Consider the following 19388-nt stretch of genomic DNA (forward strand, 5'->3'; position numbering starts at 1 on the left):
CCAATCCCACGCTAACTTGCTTATTGAATAGCACAATCATTTTTATATTAACACAGGTTAAGAGTATGCTTTTATTTTCAGTTTGTTATTATTTATTATCAATTTATTTAGTCTTTTATATCGTTTATTTCTTTATTTTTTTACAAGTTACGGAGAATATTCTGACGTCAATGGCTCCCTATGCCTTGGTGAATCAGAGACAAGTGAAATACAATAAAATAGGAGTGCCCTTACCCCTACAGAAATTTGTTATCTTCTTCTGAAAAGACGTAAATGAAGGGTATAATCAAGTACCAGCAATAAATGGGAAGACGAAAGGAAAAAGATTGAGGAAAAGTGTAAGAAACTGTATAAAAATGTTTGCAAGAAAGGAAATTCAAATCGCCAAAATTTTTATCGCATGCACATCACGCGAAGACCAGCTAGCTTAGCTGCTCAAGAGAGTAAGATCCCATGCAGGCGTAAGACCAGTTTGACTGAGCAACAACAAACATCTCAAGCTGGTATAAGACCAGCTTACCTGAACAACAACAGACAACAAGTACAACAACAACTAAAAACATCAACAATAACAACCTCAGTAGGAGCTTAACCAAAGCTTTTACATCGACTCGTGGTTACATGGGGAAGTCTGAACTCAATACCAGATACCCCCCTTTGGAAGTACAACTCAAAAGCACAGCTGCTAAGTGCTGGCATAAGGCCCGTTCAATCTAATAACATTTACAACAAAATAACGGCAACAATAACAACCACAGCAAAACTACAATCGAAGAATGCTTGTTGTGGGAAGCGATGGGGGGAATAAGTACGCCCATCTGGCTAGGAGGAAGAGGTCCGAGTTGGGGTGGGCTAATGAGTGGGTGGAGGTAGGAGGAGGAGGAGGAAGTTGAGGAGGTGGAGGGAGAGTAACAAGGTAAAGGAAGCATCAAGGGAGGGTATGGAGGGCTGGGTATAGGCCGCAGACCACAGGGGCAGCAGGGCTGAGAGACTCTGAGAGTCAACTTGTGACAATAGTGTGGTCAGTTGTGCCTGAGAAGTGGTAGCGGTCTTACCTACCGAAGATCCATCTGGTGACGGTACTTGGCGTCCGAGCATCTCCGAGGAGTATTTGTTACTTTAAATACGTTATAGGTTTTCGTGAAAGCATCTGTCGTACGCGGGATGTGTTATATGTCAGTACGGGAGGTCCTGTTGTGAAGAATTCTGGGTGGATATGAAGCCTGGTAAGATGCGTAATGATGTTGTTTTCGCTTTTTTTTTAGGGTTACGTTATGTTACTTTCTCCTTTTCTCTTATGTTACGTCATTTTCATACGGTCCACCTTAATTCCACCTCTCTGGGGGATAATCTTGTGTTATTTTCACTTATCTCACCTTGCAGTCTTGTTATTTTTTTCCATTTTTGGGGTAAATATCTTGTTATTTTAATTCCCAGCGATAATCTAACCTTAATTCTCATTTCATTTCGGTAAATTTTAAGGTAAATTTTAAGTTAATTTAATCTTTTTCTGGAGCAAACTTGAGTTTTTTTTTTATTTCTGGTAATAATTTTGTTATTTTAAGCTTTTCTAGTTATCTCAGTCTAGTTTTTAGTTATGGCGTTCCTGTAATGAGTTATTTACAAACTTCACGTCACAATATACGATCATTTACAACAGGCGTCGAATCAGTCGCTAACACCTGCCATGCAAGATTATACCAGATGTAATTTGGCATAAGAATATCCGTCAGCTATAACCCAAAATCATTCTGGAATGTGTTGAAATTGGCCAGGTAACTTGGAACCCCCTAAGATTCTCTCTCTCTCTCTCTCTCTCTCTCTCTCAGAAGAGAGCGTGCTTAAGCTACGAGGCGTTGGGTAGATATAACTGTTTTGGAAACTTTTGGATAATTACACCATCCAGAGGCGTAGGGGCCATCTCTCTCTCTCTCTCTCTCTCTCTCTCTCTCTCTCTCTCTCTCTCTCTCACACACACACACACACACACACACACACACACACACACACACACACACACACACATATATATATATATATATATATATATATATATATATATATATATATATATATATAGAGAGAGAGAGAGAGAGAGAGAGAGAGAGAGAGAGAGAGAGAGAGAAGAGAGAGAGAGAGAGAGAGAGAGAGAATTATCGAAAAGGTGAAGATCGTAAAACCTCAGAATGGGCGTGACCCACTAAGGACGCGCGTTGTGGTGGCCTATTGGAAAGACAGGTAAGAAAGAAATGGGGGGAGGGAGGGGAATGTTTACCTGAGTTTCGGGGTGGGGGCCCAAGGAAAGGCATCTTCTTTTTTTTCTTTTTTTACCTGGGCGTCAGTCAGTTGACCTCCTCGTAATCCTCCTCACTATTTTTTCATGTCTTCCTATTAACATTTTTCTCTTTTCAGTTAATTTTTTTTTATTATCACCGTTCCTCCTCCATCGCTTCGTTTCTTCGTCCCGGTAGGCCTATATGAATGTGTCTGTATAAATATATAAATACCTTGGGACACCAGAGTAGATGAGAAAGAAAGAGAAAAAATTGATAAGTACCAAGACCTGAAAATCGAAATAAGAAGGATATGGGATATGCCAGTGGAAATTGTACTTCATAATCACAGGAACACTAGGCACGATCCCAAGATCCCTGAAGAGGAACCTAAACGACGAAGTAGCTTCAGGACTCGTGCAGAAGAGCGTGCTATTAGAAACAGCGCACATAGTGAGAAAAGTGATGCACCCCTAAGGAGGCAGGTTGCAATCTGGAACCCCACACTATAAAAACCACCCAGTCGAATAGTATAACATAAAAAAAATAATAATTATAATAATAAATCGATATTCACGCTGTATAACTGAATATTTGACATAATTCATTGTCAACTGTTCGATTTCTGTGCTTATTTGCATATCACACTCCAGTTCGATTTATTTTTTTGTCATAATTAACACTTAAACTGGTCTACAACTTCTGAAGACATATTAGGCACGACACTTGTGATTCTTAATTATCGGAATGTTCTCGTTTTCTTTCCATCAACCGTTTTCTACGCTCCACCGGTGACTATAATGAAGTGGGCTCTTCTTGTATCTTTCAAGGTTCGACTGTAGAACAGTTAATTAGCGTAAAAATGACCCCGTCTTTTCATTTGCTTGTATTTTGTTTTGTCTTTGGTGGTTTGGGGCAAATGGCAGTGGCTTATATAAGCCAGATAACGTATATATTAAATATTATATAAGATGTAAAATAGCGGTTATATATGAAATCTCATTTTCTCTATAACGTTCGTCTATACCAATTCATCTAAATGGTCAGAGAGTGAAGATCCTTTTCATTCACAAAAAACTTCCAGTTCATTTTCATTTTATCTTTCTAATCATTCTGGAATTTCAAACTCATTTTCAAATATACCTAAAAGATTGAAGACCCTCTCAATTCATAAAAAAAAAAAAAAAAAACTTCCAGTTCGTTTTAATTTTATCATTCTACGGAATCCAAATTTTCAAAACCCAGTTTGACAGTGTTCAGGGACTTGATACAGAGGTCTTCGGCTTCTTGGGCCTAAAAAAAAGGAGTATCATGTGGACTCCTCACCAACTGGTCGTCTGGACACGCCCTTACTAATCTCCCTCTCCCTCTCCCTCACTCACTTCCTCACCTTGTCTCCTCCCTTAACCAGGCTCTTAAGGGGGCTTTGCATGAACTACAGGAATACCCACTACCCGCCCAACTGCGCGGGTTTACTCTAGACCGATGTCTTATGATAGTAAGTCCCAACTCCGCGGGTTTACTCTAGACCGGAGTCTGCCGTTAAGTCCCAACTCCGCGGTTTTACTCTAGACCGAAGTCTTATGATAAGTCCCACCTCCGTGGGTTTACTCTAGAGTCTAGACCGAAGTCTTAAACTAAGTCCCAACTCCGTGGTTTTACTCTAGACCGAAGTCTTATGACACCAAGCCCCATCTCCGCGGGTTTACTCTATACCTAAGTCTGCTGTCAAGTCCCATCTCCGAGAATTTACTCTAGACCGAAGCCTTATTTTAAGCCCCAACTCATCGGGTTTATTCTAACCGAAGTCTTATGCTAAGTCGCAACTCCCCTGGACCCAAGTCAGTGTTGTCACTCCGCGCGGTTTACTCTAAAGTCTAGACCGATGTCAGTGTTCTTGCGTCCTTGGCGTCAGGAACTGACGCCCTTCTGCTGGGGTCAGGATTGGGCCGTGCAGGTCTGCTTTGTCTCTGGGGTATAATACGTTTAGTTTCATATCGTTGTCGGTCTTACATAACGTGTTAGATAACAGGCGAAGCCACGATTTCCCCAAGGGTTTCTGTTAGAGGAGTCAGATGTTTCGTCTCATACGGGGGAATTATTTCAACAACTTTTCCTCCAAACGCTCTTTCATTAATGAATTGGTTCCTCTAAATGCTCTTTCCATATTTACAAATCATCGAATGTTGCTGTCAGTTAATATATACGCCTTTTAGAAGGAATATCAGATACCTCTCATGCTACGTCACACGGACGAAACTACTAAATAAAGGCGCAATTTCCACATCAACAACAGCACGGAAAAATGATAAACATCACCTGAAACCACATCACATTCCATTAAATGGTAATATTCACATCAACGACAGCATGGAAAAGTGATATACCGATGCATCACGGGAAATCACAACGCATTTGATAAAATGCGTCTAAGCCACAATCAAACCTGCGTTTTCGGAGGAAAACTTCACGAAATTTATGCCAAACATTTTCGAGTCGTCGGCACGTGACCTTGACGCTTAGAAATGTATTAAAGAGAACTAGTTTAACCTGTTCGCAAGGTGATGTGGTCACCTCTAGCCCCCACTGCTGCGCAGTTCAAAAGGAATCTCGACACCTTTTTAATAATAATAGGGTATCAGAAAGTATTGCTCACTGATGTCGTAGTACCATGGGACACCAGAGTAGACGAGAAAGAGAAAAAATTGATAAGTATCAAGGCCTGAAAATAGGAATAAGAAGGATATGGGATATGCCAGTGGAAACTGCACTTCATAATCATAGGAACACTAGGCACGATCCCAAGATCCCTGAAGAGGAACCTGGAAAAACCAGAGGCCGAAGTAGCTCCAGGACTCGTGCAGAAGAGCGTGCTATTAGAAACAGCGCACACAGTGAGAAAAGTGATGGACTCCTAAGGAGGCAGGATGCAACCCGGTACCCCAGACAATAAAAACCACCCAGTCGAATAGGATGACTGTCATAGACCAATAATAATAATAATAATAATAATAATAATAATAATAATAATAATAATAATAATAACAACAGCTGTTTTTACCACCTATATTCCGTCTCCATTGCAAGATAATTCACCTGTGCTAATTATTATTGGGCTAGAATATTTTTTTCGTGTGCTCGTGAACACATTTCTGATAATATATTTAATCAGTACCGTTATTTTTATATATACTTTTTTTCTGTTGCTATCGATAAATACACAAATAAATAATCTGTGGTTTCTTCAGTTTTTGCAATAAATAAATATATAAATAAGTATAAATCCATGAAAAAAAAAGAGTTGGTATCAGCAGAGATTTTAACTTAATAAAATTTCACAAAATGTTTTCCGATAAATGTCATGTACTTGTGACCCACCCATTCTCGTCTGAGATTATAAACGCTTCCTCTTTGGTATCAGTTATTCTTTTAACATTTTCGCTTTCTTCTTATCATAATCATTTCCTGCTTAAAGATTTCTTTTTTTCTCTGACAAAACCGTTCCACTGGGCGTGTTTCTGATTCCCACTTATCGGATTTTTCAGTTTTGGTGAAAAACGCCATTTCTGCAAGAAAAGGTCTGTAGGGATTATCTCTCTCTCTCTCTCTCTCTCTCTCTCTCTCTCTCTCTCTCTCTCTCTCTCAGCAAGTGTCCTTTTGCCAAAGGAATCAGATGATTTTATTATCCAAATTCCCAAGGTGTGTTGCAAGTTTTTTTTTATCTTTTTTTAACAAGATAGCCTACGGCGTTAAGCTCCACTCTCAATCATTCAGAATACCTGAATCTCTCTCTCTCTCTCTCTCTATTGTATCCTTGGAATGAAAACCTCGGGAGAGAGAGAGAGAGAGAGAGAGAGAGAGAGAGAGAGAGAGAGAGAGAGAGAGAGAGAGAGAGAGAGAGAGAGATTCAGGTATTCTGAATACTTATTGTAATAGTAAATTGTATTGGCTGGTACAAGCAACTAAACTTCTGGTGAGAGAGAGAGAGAGAGAGAGAGAGAGAGAGAGAGAGAGAGAGAGAGAGAGAGAGAGAGATCCCAGGTGAAATTCATCCTATTATGGTGATAAATAACCTAGAAGTGGATCGCTGTCTACGATTAGCCTTGAGTGCCCCACTGTATGTGGTATCTGCCCGACTTCCTGATTTCACATTTCTCCTCGGTTTTATTTTAATTATTTCTTTTTAAATTGATCTCTTTCACCCCCTCCCTCCCCCTTAGCTGTCTAGCTCCTCTAACTCAGCCTGATGCCTATTTCTAGTTATTTGCAGTATACCGAATCAGGGAACACGGAGGGAAGGAGGGAATTCTATACCTAATCTCACACCTTTCTCTCCCTAAGTCACATTTTGGAGGCCCTCCCCCCTTCAAATATTGTTCCCGTGTCCTAATTCTCAAACATTCTCCTGAAGGAGTCGCCGACGGCGTCCAAATCATGTTATTGTGAACCCTCACGGTCAAGCAACTGTTCAGGAATAAGTAAAGAGTATTGTTGGCATGTCTGTTGCACAAGAGATAACAAGACGTGACGGAATTAATTACATGGATAACATTACACAATAACAAGGGCTTTCTCTCTGGTTCATTGGCTTATCATGAATTCTGACGTCGTTCAGGGAAAATATATAAGAATTCTTATAAAGATGCTTTATCCTATTGGGTCTTACAGTGTATTATCAGGTATACTGAGCATATTCAGACATTTATATATAAATAATAGTTTTAAAAAACGATTTATATGTTGCTAACCTACGTCGAATCCCTAAATATCTTTTTACATGTTTACAAACACATGCAAACGCTCTATAAAAAGTTTACTTGTATTAGCAGGTATATTGAACATATTCAGACATTTATACATAAATAATAGTTTTAAAAAACGATTTATTTATTGCTAACCATCGTCGAATCCCTAAATATCTTTTTACATGTTTACAAATACATGCAAACGCTCTATAAAAATTTTACTTGTATTAGCAGGTATAATGAACATATTTAGACATTTATATATAAAAAATAGTTTTAAAAAACGATTTATATGTTGCTAACCTTCGTCGAATCCCTAAATATCTTTTTACATGTGTACAAACACATGCAAACACTATAAAAATTTTAATTGCCTCTGAATAAATGTCATGGGTCTAGCTCACTATGCAACAGTGAATTTTTGAGTATTGGTATGATAATTTTTTTTTAAATTCATTCACAATGAAAAAATTATATATGATAAGATCGTACGAGTTAGTTGAGGTCTGGTAAAAAAAAATTCCCAGAATGCTTCGTTCACCAGAATCTGTTAAAAGTTATAACTATAACCTTTAGGAAGAGTTATAAAAACTTAAATAAAAAAAAAATCATTCACAAGATCATAAGATCGTTAGAGTCATTTCATCCCCGGTGAAATTTTCTAGAATGTTTCGTTCAACTGAAGCTGTTTAAAATATTAAAATGGTATAACTTTGGAGAGCGTTCTCAGTATTTTTGAAATTGCAATGTTTCATTTTTCAAACGATATTTCTAATCTCCCTCGGAGAATTCCCTTAATTTTGCTGCATCTGTAGTTACCCACAATCCAACTATAATTTAGCTTGCCTCTTAGTAACCAGGGGAACTGAGTGTAGGCGCGCAGACGCGCAGACGCGCGCAAAAAAAAATACTGCCATTTGCAACACCAGAACACGTAACGGGTCTACAGTAAGTTCAGACGAACGTGTTTTTAAACTGTAGAAGCCCTGTCTGTTCAGCAACTCAGGAACTACAGAGTGAATAAATAGATAAATTCACAATAACAATGGTTTTGGCCAGTACGTGTATATCTACCTACACACACACACACATATATATATATATATATATATATATATATATATATATATATATATATATATATATATATATATATATATATATATATATATGTATATATGTCTTGCCATCAACCACGACAACATACAACCACACATGTACAAAAAATCGACTGATTTTAACAACACATTACGAGCACAGGTGTTGTACCTGTATCATTCCAGCATTCATTGTTATTTTATATAAAGCACTGTGAATTAACTACAGTCCCCACTGTGTGTGTGTGTGTGTCAAGTGTGATTTATAATCCCACTTGTAATGCAAGAGATATTTTACCTGTCACAATTACTTGTTTATAGTGAATGGTACCAGTAGATTCTAGATTCAGTTCTGGAATCCACTGTCATATAAATAAAAAAATACATATATAAATAGATCATACAGAAAGACAAGTGTAAGCCATTCTAAGCGGTCCGGTGCAAGTGGTAATATTATAACGTCTCTCTCTCTCTCTCTCTCTCTCTCTCTCTCTCTCTCTCTCTCTCTCTCTCTCTCTCTCTCTCTCTCTCTCTCTCTCTCTCTACTCACATTCAAACTTGTAGATGTCAAATACATTCTATTCAATATTTATACCTCCCCCCTCCCCAACCTCTCATCCGGGATTCGAAACTGCGCGAGTGCATAAACTCCCCAAGGCAGAATTTACCCAATGGGTTGGAGGGGTTGGGGTGGGGGGAAGGATGCTCGCATGGGATTTATCTCTAGTGGGTCCTTCAGCCCAATGGCGTCCCAGGCAGCTGGGATATGTCACGCTAAGCATCCTTCAAGTATAGGCTATATATCCTTAGATCCAATTTTATTTAATTCTTCTTAACTTTCTTTAATTTGTCCCGCCAAGTCGTATTCCACTTAATGCTTTTGCCTTCAATACCAGTTTCGGTTATTTTTAGCCCTTGGGGAAAAAGGAGAGAGAGAGAGAGAGAGAGAGAGAGAGAGAGAGAGAGAGAGAGAGAGAGAGAGAGAGAGAGAGACCCATTTTTTTGCCCCCGTCGATCCGAAACTGAATTCGCGCATGCTCACAGGCCCACCAACTACTTCCGTAAGTGATTAAAATATCATCACTTGCTCAGAAAACAAGAAAGTCATTTACAGTAATTACAGGGACCTGAAAATCCCCGTATTTTGTGCTATGCAAATGCAGAATTGAAAAGAATCACGAAATCAAGACAAAAGCCAGATTCGTTCCGAGATAGACCTATACAGAATGGAAAAGAATCACGAAATGTACACCACAGCCAGATTCGTTTAGAGTTAGACCTATACAGAATTGAAAACAATCACGAAATCAACACAAGAGCCAGATTCGTTTAGAGACAGACCTATACAGAATGGAAAAGAATCACGCACAAGCCAGATTCGTTTAGACCTCACAGGAATCAGGCCAGTTTAACCAGTTTAGTTGCAGTTGCTATTGATGAACGAATCGGTCTAAAACCTTGCTTATTCTTTTAATTTTTCACTGGATTTCTTTCTAAACTAAAATTTATATATATATATATAATATATATATATATATATATATATATATATATATATATATATATATATATATCTACTACAATGAATCACTTTAAAAAAAAATGTCATGGACACGAAATTGGCTTCAAGTGGAACCATTATCAAAATGAATCATTTCTTGGACATGGTCACTTACTAGATCGCCGTCTTGAGAGAGAGAGAGAGAGAGAGAGAGAGAGAGAGAGAGAGAGAGAGAGAGAGAGAGAGAGAGAGAGAGAGTATATTAATGCGGAAAGGGTTTAGTCTTGCACACATGACGTACACTGCAGTTGGAATACACAATGAGACTACAACAGGAATAACAAATAGGTTGGCTTCGCCAAATCACATGACGCTATGTCCTTAAGAGAGCGTCTGTGAAATACATCATCACTTTACTACTATTATTATTATTATTATTATTATTATTATTATTATTATTATTATTATTATTATTATTATTTCAGGCCTACTGTTACCCCGATAACACCAGTAGGTCTTATCTTTTAAACAGGTCTACAAGGCAGTTTCTCCTGGATCCCTTGGCATCACCAAAGAGGCCAATATTGAGAGCCAAAAGGGTTTGACCTCACTTATACACTTTCAAATGTGATAACGGACGCCACATGATTGCTTAAAGCAAAAAAAATTTGACCGTGCGATCACGCCATTAACCGCTGGGTTAGGCAATACTATGTTGCCCACATCGAGGACTAACTTGCTCTAGTAATCTTGCTCTTAACAATAAACAACATAAGGAACAAAGTAGATAATACAGGCAACCATATAAATGAGTATTAGTGTGGATTATTAATAAAAGACTGCGTGAGTAAGGCTGGTTAGGCCTATGTGAGCGGCTTATACATTGACGTAAACTTACGCAACCGTATCTGATTTTAATTCATACCATACCATATTCAAATTCATACAAAACCGTATTTAGTTTAATTTATATAAAATCATTCATTAATATCGTCATTTGTCAACCCACAATGAAGCTTTAACGACGGTAAAATTTAAAAAAAAATTTAAAAACCTCGTTGGAAAAAAGTTCGTTGGAAGGGAACTTTCCTCGCCAGATCAATCCGGAAAAAGTGAAATAATTTAGATACGACTTATAAATAAATAAATAAATAAATAAATAAATAAATAAAACATTGTATAGATTTATTGACCTAAGTAACGATTTAATGTATCCGGTAGTTAGTTGATTACGGTGGAATGCACCGAAGGGCGAGAAAAGCAGATTGCTATAAACCTGAAGAGGCCACACCATATAGGGAAAAGCATAGGCCTATGATTATATATATATATATATATATATATATATATATATATATATATATATATATATATATATATATATATATATATAACTAGTATTCAGATCAACCCTTAATTCCCTGTAAAGGAATAAGCGGTTCACGAGGTAGTCACGTGACATCATCGGTCTAGCTACAACCGGCACAAGTGTTGCCGTGGGGACCATTGTTCATTAACTGGACCAAAGACCACAGGTGTTCTGGTGAATTTAGAGGTAAACGATCAATATACCGACTACGTACGCACTTACAAATGCGCACAGGGAACGTGGTATTTATGTGCTGAAGTACAAAGTAAGTGTACAAGTTTAAGTAGGTTTTATATCGAGAAGACCAAGTTAGGTCATGAATTCTTAGGCCTAAGTGCGTAATGGTTAACAAAAGAATGAAATGTAAGTCTAAGAATGACAGGAATGAGCTAAAAGAAGGTATATACTGAGGCAGACATTACCAGCAAGTTAGTAAATATTATACAGCAAAGGTTTTATTGATATTTCTAGTCAAAAAGTCCATGTTTATACAATATATAGCCAGTATAGCCTTATGAATATACACATATTAGATATATATATTACGTACCTACACACTATTATAGCCTATTAACAAGGTCCACTAACTACATTATTAATTACGAGAGAGAGAGAGTGATGGAATGTTACTGTCGACAGAGGAATAGAAGACCCATTTCCTGGTTCACTGAATCGGCCATTTTTATTATTATTAATTTTTTTTTTTTTTTGAAAGACGACTTTTATGGGCCTAACCTAACCAGACAACCGTAACCTAACCTAACCTAACGTTCCACGCCTCACTTCATTTAGTTTTTACTTCAATAATTTACTTTAATAATTTACAGTCGATTTTTTACAAAAAATAACTTTAAACGAATTCACTTACTTTATTATACGACCTGGTCAAACTTCGACGTGATGAAGGCTGCTATGGACCAACCACTCGAGAGCCACGTTCTAAGCGACGTTGTCAGTGCAGGGAGTGTTTTGAAATACATTATAATATTTAAATCATCTCCGGCGTCATTTTTAAATACGTTAAAACCTATTTATGTTGAATATTAAACACCGTTTATTCAGATTCCAAGCAAGAGAATAGCAATACGTCAAACTTCAAAAGGGTCATCTCAGAAAACTTAAGTAGAATCTTATAACCGCAAAGTTTCACTAAAATCACGTCGACGTCGCTGACCATAGCATGTGCAACGCCATTTTTAGCTTCAAGTGACTCGGTTGAAAAACATATCAGAAATAAAAACATATTGGAAAAATTACCTGGAGTCGACAACACCGGTCTCTGAACGCAACGCTTAAACGTCTTTGGTAATAAAATAAAATTTATCAGTTGCCGGGCAAAATAATCAAAATATTAATATTATTAACAATATTCCGTCACTGGAAAATAACACTCAGGTCTCGGGCCATAAGTAACCACAAACAAATTCGAGTCTTTGTTTACACTGTGAGAAGGAAACGTTACGTGAAGTCAGTTGTCAATTTAGTTTAATTTTTTCGGTTTTATTTTAATTTGAAGCTTAAAAATTTAAAATTAAGCCATTTTTATCATTCCAATAACTTTTATTAGATTATTAATAGCGATAATTTTGGTATATCATCGTTTATTTAATATTACAAAACACTCAAATTGTAGTAATTATTAAGAAATGCAAACTACAATGAAAACATATTTTTAAGAAATGCGAACAGTGTTGCCATACAGCTCCAAGTTGTTAGGGTTAATGATAATGAAATCTAGATAGATATTATATAGAAAAACGTTTACAAAAATTTATTAATTCATTTTTTTTCATATGATTTTCAGATTGTGATCGTCGACAAGATGAAATAGCCATCGACTCAGGTTCGACTTATTGAAAGGCGACGAATTTTCTAAGTGTTAAACTGCGCTTGCTCAGATAAAGAGAGAACCCACACAATGGCTTCCTGGCATCAAATCTTTGCCGTCATTTTGGGGATAATTTCACAGAGTAAGGTTTATTATTTCTTTTGTATTTCATTCTGATTTTTTCAAAGACAAATGTCTTATTAATTATGGCGGGGTTATGCCCTCAGAGAGAAGATACAGACAAAAAAAAAAAACGAAAAACTCTGGAGTTTGCAATTAAAAATTTACTACATAAACCTATACGCTCGACTACACGGAAAATAAAGTAGTTTGATGGGTGTATTATATTCCATTGAAGGTAAAATAACTAAATTACATTAATATTCATCTTTCTAGCCGTTGGATATAGCGAAGACGAACTTAGGTACGACTTATTCGCGACGTATGACAAATTGTCACGTCCTTCCAAAACTACAGCAGTCGACTTCAGGGTTACGATCAAGCATTTTGAAATGGTAAGTCGTAATCCTATATGTTATACATTTTGAAGATTTTTTGGTTATTAAAATTAAGTTATGTTGCTGGAGTTCTTATTATTAGGTTAAAACGATAGGAATTTTGAGTTTATGTCAAAGGGATATTTGAGATTATGTCATCGTTTGTATGAGGCATTATTGTTTACAGCTTTTCTTCCATTATTTTATTTTTCTTTTTCACTCAAATTATCTTCCTATTTTAAGATAGTGTTAATTCGTTATCAATTTCAGGACGAAAGGAGTCACTCGTTGATGGTCGATGCTTGGATGTTAAATGTAAGTCATTCAGGTGTACAAATTTCGTTTTCAAAGACATTAGGCCTAACTGAAATTTTGGTCAACTTACTAGAGAGAAATTGATAGAATAATATACATATATATATTTATATATTTAACCAGTTTCGTTTTCAAACATATTAGGCCTAAGTGAAGAACCTGACAGAACAATGTATATATTTATATATATATATATATATATATATATATATATATATATATATATATATATATATATATATATATATATATATATATATATGGAATGTCGTTGCAAAATCCCTTTCCTCACAGGAATGGGAGGACCCTAGACTCAAGTGGGATCCTGAGGATTACGGAGCCATCCCCAAAATCACTGTACCCCACGACATGCTGTGGAAACCTGACATCGCTGTATATAACAGGTAAAATAAAAAAAAAACCGTGGGTTTTATTCCTGTTAAAAATATAGGATGGTTTTTTTTGCTAATTTGTTCCACATGTATGAGTTTTTAATCATTTATTTTTAAAGGTATAATTCCCATAAAATCAATAAATAAAAACAAACGAAAACTTAGAAAAGACGAAATAAATAGAACCACTCGGCCTAAACCCCACAAAACCACCATAAAAACGAAGAAAAAACAAGAAAATGCGAAAGAAATAGACCGGCCATTCCTTCCTTCCAGCGCCAACGTCGGGGAGAACTTAGCCTACGGCAACATCCAGGCTCTCCTCTTCGCCCACGGGCGGATCGTGTTCGTGCCCCCGGCGAAGCTGCACTTCACGTGCGTCATGGACCTCACCCGTTGGCCGCACGACACCCACAACTGCACGTGCATCATCGGCTCCTGGATGCACGACGGGCACGCCATCGATCTGAGGTTGCCGGATGACAAACCCGAAGTAGGTTTCTGACGGAGCCTAGGCCTAGTGGTTTAAGTTAGGTTTAGGCTAAGTTTTTTAGGTTTAGACTAAGTTTTTTAGGTTTAGGCTAAGTTTTAGGTGTCACGTAAAGATAGATAACGATGAAAAGTAGATAAATATGGAATTATATTATTATCGTTGTTAATACTTTTGTAGTAATGAGGAAAATGAGATAAATGGAGATTAATATCATTGCTATTATTATTTCTGTCATGCCTGTCGAAGCGAGGAATGTTGGAGTAATAATTATCATTCGATTATTCCATGATTATTTTCACGCATGCCGTTGCTTTTTGTTATGGTTGTAAATATTAATGATGATGGTTAATAATCAGTTTAATAACTCGAACAGGTGGGTGGCTCGACACGCTCCTTTGTTATTTCAGCCACACCTGTTACTCTTGTCCCAGTTCTCTCTCTCTCTCTCTCTCTCTCTCTCTCTCTCTCTCTCTCTCTCCAAGATACGTGGTACGATTTTTTTTTTCAGTGATAGCAGGTTGTTCCTGAGAATACATGAACCAATTTTGTTAATGAATGAGTCTCTTTCAAGTTGAAAATATAATGAAATTATAATTAGCCTTCTATTCTGTTAAGTCAGCCATTACGTAGGCTTATGACCACATTATCAAGTAAATATAAGTTGAAATAATAATGAAATTATAATTAAACTTCTATTCTGTTAAGTCAGTCTTTACGTAGGCCTATGTAAGACCACATTATCAAGTAAATACAAGTTGGAATAACATTAACCGCTTTTGACACCAAATGAAAGTCAGCTCGTACTCTCATTGCATTCTCGTCATAATTCCAGCTCGATTTACCAGTGCGCTTCACGGAAGACGGCCGGAATATTTCCAGAGGCTCCTGGAACCTCGTCGATTCCAGCATCGTCCGAGAAGTCAAGAATTACTCGTGCTGTGACGAGCCATACATCACGATCCACATGTCGATGCTGGTTACGCGGAACGCTCCGGCTTACGAGTGGACCGTGAAGGGGCCTGCTATAGGTATCTCTTATATTTTTGGCGTTTTTTCCTCCTCATTTCTCCTCCGTGCCTCCTTATGCTCCTCCCTTTCTTCCTCCTTGTTCTCCTCCTCCTCCTCCTCCTATTCCTACTTCCTCCTCTTCTTGAGACAATGACTGTGAAGGAACCTGCTATAGACCTATGCTTAACTATCTCTTAGATTTTTGTCGTTTTTTCCTCCTCATTTCTTCTCTGTGCCTCCTTATGCTCCTCCCTTTCTTCCTCCTTGTTCTCCTCCTCCTCCTACTCCTACTTCCTCCCCTTCTTGAGAGATAGACAGTGACTGTAAAGGGACCTGCTATAGGCCTATGCTTAATTTTCTCTTAGATTTTTGGTGATTTTGTCGTCCTCAATTCTTCTCCTTATGCTCTACCCTTTCTCCTTCCTTGTCCTTGTCCTCCTCCTCCTCCTCATCCTCCTTCTCTCTACAAGATATAGGTAATGGTGTGAGAGTGTGCGTTCTTATGAAGGTTGAGCAAGAAGAAGAAGCTAAAGAAAACGGGATCATTATTTACATTCTTCTTCCTCTTCTTCTTCTTCTTCTTCAGAGTATATAGGAAATGACACCTGCGCTCTTTCTCTCCCGCAGGACTAAGCATCCTGACGCTGGTGGTCTTCCTGCTGCCTCCTGCCGCAGGAGAAAAGGTGATATTCGGGATCCTGTGCCTCCTCCTAGATATGGTGTACATAGCGTTCGCTTCCAGTACTATATCGCTGGCGCCATCACACCTCCCTCTCATAGGTAAAGGACGGCCATGTTTGTGCGAGCTGTTTGTCATTTTTATTTATATTTTTTATAAGTTTTTCTTTTGTGCTTGTTGTGAGTAGATAGATAAATGGAGAGTTAAGTAAATATTGGTTTTGGCAGTGTAAGATGCTGAGAATTACAGTCTGTTAATGTCTTCAAAACAACGAGAGTAATTTTGCTTTTAATTCTCATCTCTGTAAGTTGCCTGTAATGCCAATTTGCCTGTGGAATTGATTATGAAAAATATTATATATATATATATATATATATATATATATATATATATATATATATATATATATATATATATTATCTTTAATTTTCAAGTGCATGCAATATCTCTATTTCCTAATAATGCTATTTTCCACTTAAACCCAAGTTATTCATTCCGTTCTGTTCCTTTATTATTATTATTATTATTATTATTATTATTATTATTATTATTATTATTATTATTGAGTAATAAAATCCACAATTATATAGTAAATATATTACTATGTAAAAAATCAAAGACTTTCGAACACCTGAACGGTGTTCCTCATCAGTGTTAACGTTAACACTGATGAGGAACACCGTTCAGGTGTTCGAAAAAGTCTTTGATTTTTTACATAGTAATATATTTACTATATAATTGTGGATTTTATTACTCAGATTGTTTTTCACGAAATTGTGAATCTATTAGCCATTATTATTATTATTATTATTGACAAGGTTTCACTGTATACGTATTTGTAAATACATATTTACACTTCACATTAGTGTAGGTTTTTTCACCATTATTATTATTATTATTATTATTATTATTATTATTATTATTAACAGTGGAAATGATCTGCAAGCAAGCAACGCTGGTCATTGCAAGCATCGTGATCAGCGCCTTGTCACTCCGGGTAGCAAGGGACCCCCACACCTCTGGTCTGCCCTCCTTCGTCAAGACGCCCCTGTTGGCTCTGTCCCCCTGCTTCTGTCTGGAGAGCTACAAGAACCTCGTAAGTATGATTCGTGAGGTGGGAGGCCCTTCTGTCCTCTGAAAATTGGTGTAAAGGCCTTGTGGGCTAATGGCACTTTCACTGTGAATAAGTTCACCAATTTTATGGCACCTTCGTCCCCTTACAGTTGTCTTGTGGGCTAATTCGTAAGAAATACCACTTTCGTTGTAGTTAAGTTCACCAAATTTAAGCCATTTCCGTCCCCCTTACAGTGCTGTTAGGGCTTTGCGAGTTAATTCTTTGAAAAATTACACTTTCATTGTGGTTAAGTTCACCAAATTTAAGCCATTTCCGTCCCCTTACAGTGCTGTTAGGGCTTTGGGGGTTAATTCGTAAAAAATGCCACTTTTTGGTCAATAAGTTAACCAAATTTTAGGTACTTACATAACCTTACAGTTCCTGTAAGGCCCTTGTGGGCTAATACGTAAAAAATGACACTTTCTTTTTGTGAATTGGGTCACTAAATTTATGGCTCTTCCGTCCCTGATAGCTTCGAAGTCTTTCAAAATTGATTAATATTCTGGATAGCTGAGAAAACAAGTACTTTATCAACATTTTCGTCAATTTCAAAGATTTTCCGGTTTTGACAGTTTTAAAGGACCTTACTGGCAGATTCATAAATCTCAGCAAATTCCTGTTATTGGCCGCTGTAGGGTCTTATCAGTGGAATTATAAGTTTCATTTATTTACTGTTTTTGACAGCTGCAAAGGATTTACAAGTTAAATAATTAATTTCAAGTATTCATTTTTGTTAGTAGATTCTCAAATTTTATATCATCTTCATTGTAAATTTCCTATTTTTGGCAAATATATACGAGTATATATATTTTTTGAAGACTGAAAAATCTTTATCACAAGATTCTTATATTTCATAGCATTTTCACATTAGATTTTCATATTTTGGCAAAAATTTGCGAAACATCATCAAATGGCAGCAAAGAAATCCAAAGTTTGTGCAGAGAGTTTCAGACAACAATGTCATTCGGAAACCGATTTGATTTTTGACAGTAGCACTAGTAGTAGTAGTAATAGTTGACACGCTTTGCCTTTGCAACGTCTCCCTCTGTCGTTCTACTTATCGTTCTATTTCTCTTTCTTCTTCCTCCCAAAAGGCATCGAGGGTCCACCACCACCCGTATTCCCCCCACCCTTTGAAAACGGACGAATACGACGTGAAGGAGAATGGAAACGGGCACGTTTATGTCCCGGAGGTCAGCACGTGCCCGGGCTTTGATTGGCTGTTGCTCTCAGCCTTCCTGGATCGAGTTTGCCTCGTCATCTACGTCATCATCTTCGTCGTTAACATGTACAAATTCAGCGCCATTCTTTGATTAAGGAGAAGAAGAAGAAGAGTGGGAGACTTGGTCTTGAGAGCTGCGCTTGGCTGCGCGGGCATCTCTCCAGGTTGGAGTGGGGCGGGGCTTCCGAGGTCAAATCGGTAGATTTGGGGTGACCTGAGGGGCCATAAATGAGGAAAATAGGATTAAATTGAGGAAAGTAGACTAGGATATAGAAGATAATAGACTAGTGAATAATGAAGATTAAACAGTGAAAATTGGAATGAAAAATAGAGAATAATAGACATGTAAACAGAAATATTAGACTGAAAAGAGGAGGAAATTAGACCTAAGGATTGAGGAAAAGTCTGGAAAAGTGAACAAAAGTCTTAAAAAAATAGAGGAACACTTACTTGGAAATAGAAAAAATAGACAGAAAATTCTTTAAGACAAGCTGGAAAATTATGGAAAACGGTCCGGAAAATAAGACTGGAGAACAGAAAAAAACTAGACTGAAAATAGTGAAAAAGACTGAGAAGACAGTGAAAAATTAGCTGTAAATAGTGAACAAGACTGAAAGTAGTGAAAACTATACTGAAAGTAGTGAAAAAGACTGAAAAAACAGTAAAAAAAAATAGGCTAAAAATAGTGAACAAGACTGATAGTAGTGAAAACTAGACTGAAAATAGTGAAAGAGACTGAAAAATCAGTGAAAAATAGGCTGTAAATAGTGGACAAGACTGAAAATAGTGAAAACTAGACTGAAAATAGTGAAGAAGACTTAAAAATCAGTAAAAAAATAGGCTGTAAATAGTGGA

General features: G+C 37.1%; 1 protein-coding gene across 1 annotated transcript; it reads left to right on the top strand.

The window, feature by feature from the left end:
• The first annotated feature begins 930 nt into the window (after nt 1-930).
• LOC136846769 (neuronal acetylcholine receptor subunit alpha-6-like) lies at nt 931-19232 on the top strand. Its single transcript, XM_067117993.1, has 10 exons — nt 931-1226; nt 12790-12955; nt 13210-13328; nt 13581-13625; nt 13920-14029; nt 14294-14510; nt 15343-15538; nt 16146-16298; nt 17127-17293; nt 18406-19232. Exons 2-10 carry the CDS (start codon nt 12904-12906, stop codon nt 18622-18624), a joined length of 1278 nt encoding a protein of 425 aa, XP_066974094.1. The 5' UTR covers nt 931-1226; nt 12790-12903; the 3' UTR covers nt 18625-19232.
• The last annotated feature ends 156 nt before the right edge of the window (nt 19233-19388 follow it).

The sequence above is a fragment of the Macrobrachium rosenbergii genome, chromosome 15 (assembly GCF_040412425.1).
Source record: "Macrobrachium rosenbergii isolate ZJJX-2024 chromosome 15, ASM4041242v1, whole genome shotgun sequence".
Classification (NCBI taxonomy): Eukaryota; Metazoa; Arthropoda; class Malacostraca; order Decapoda; family Palaemonidae; genus Macrobrachium; species Macrobrachium rosenbergii.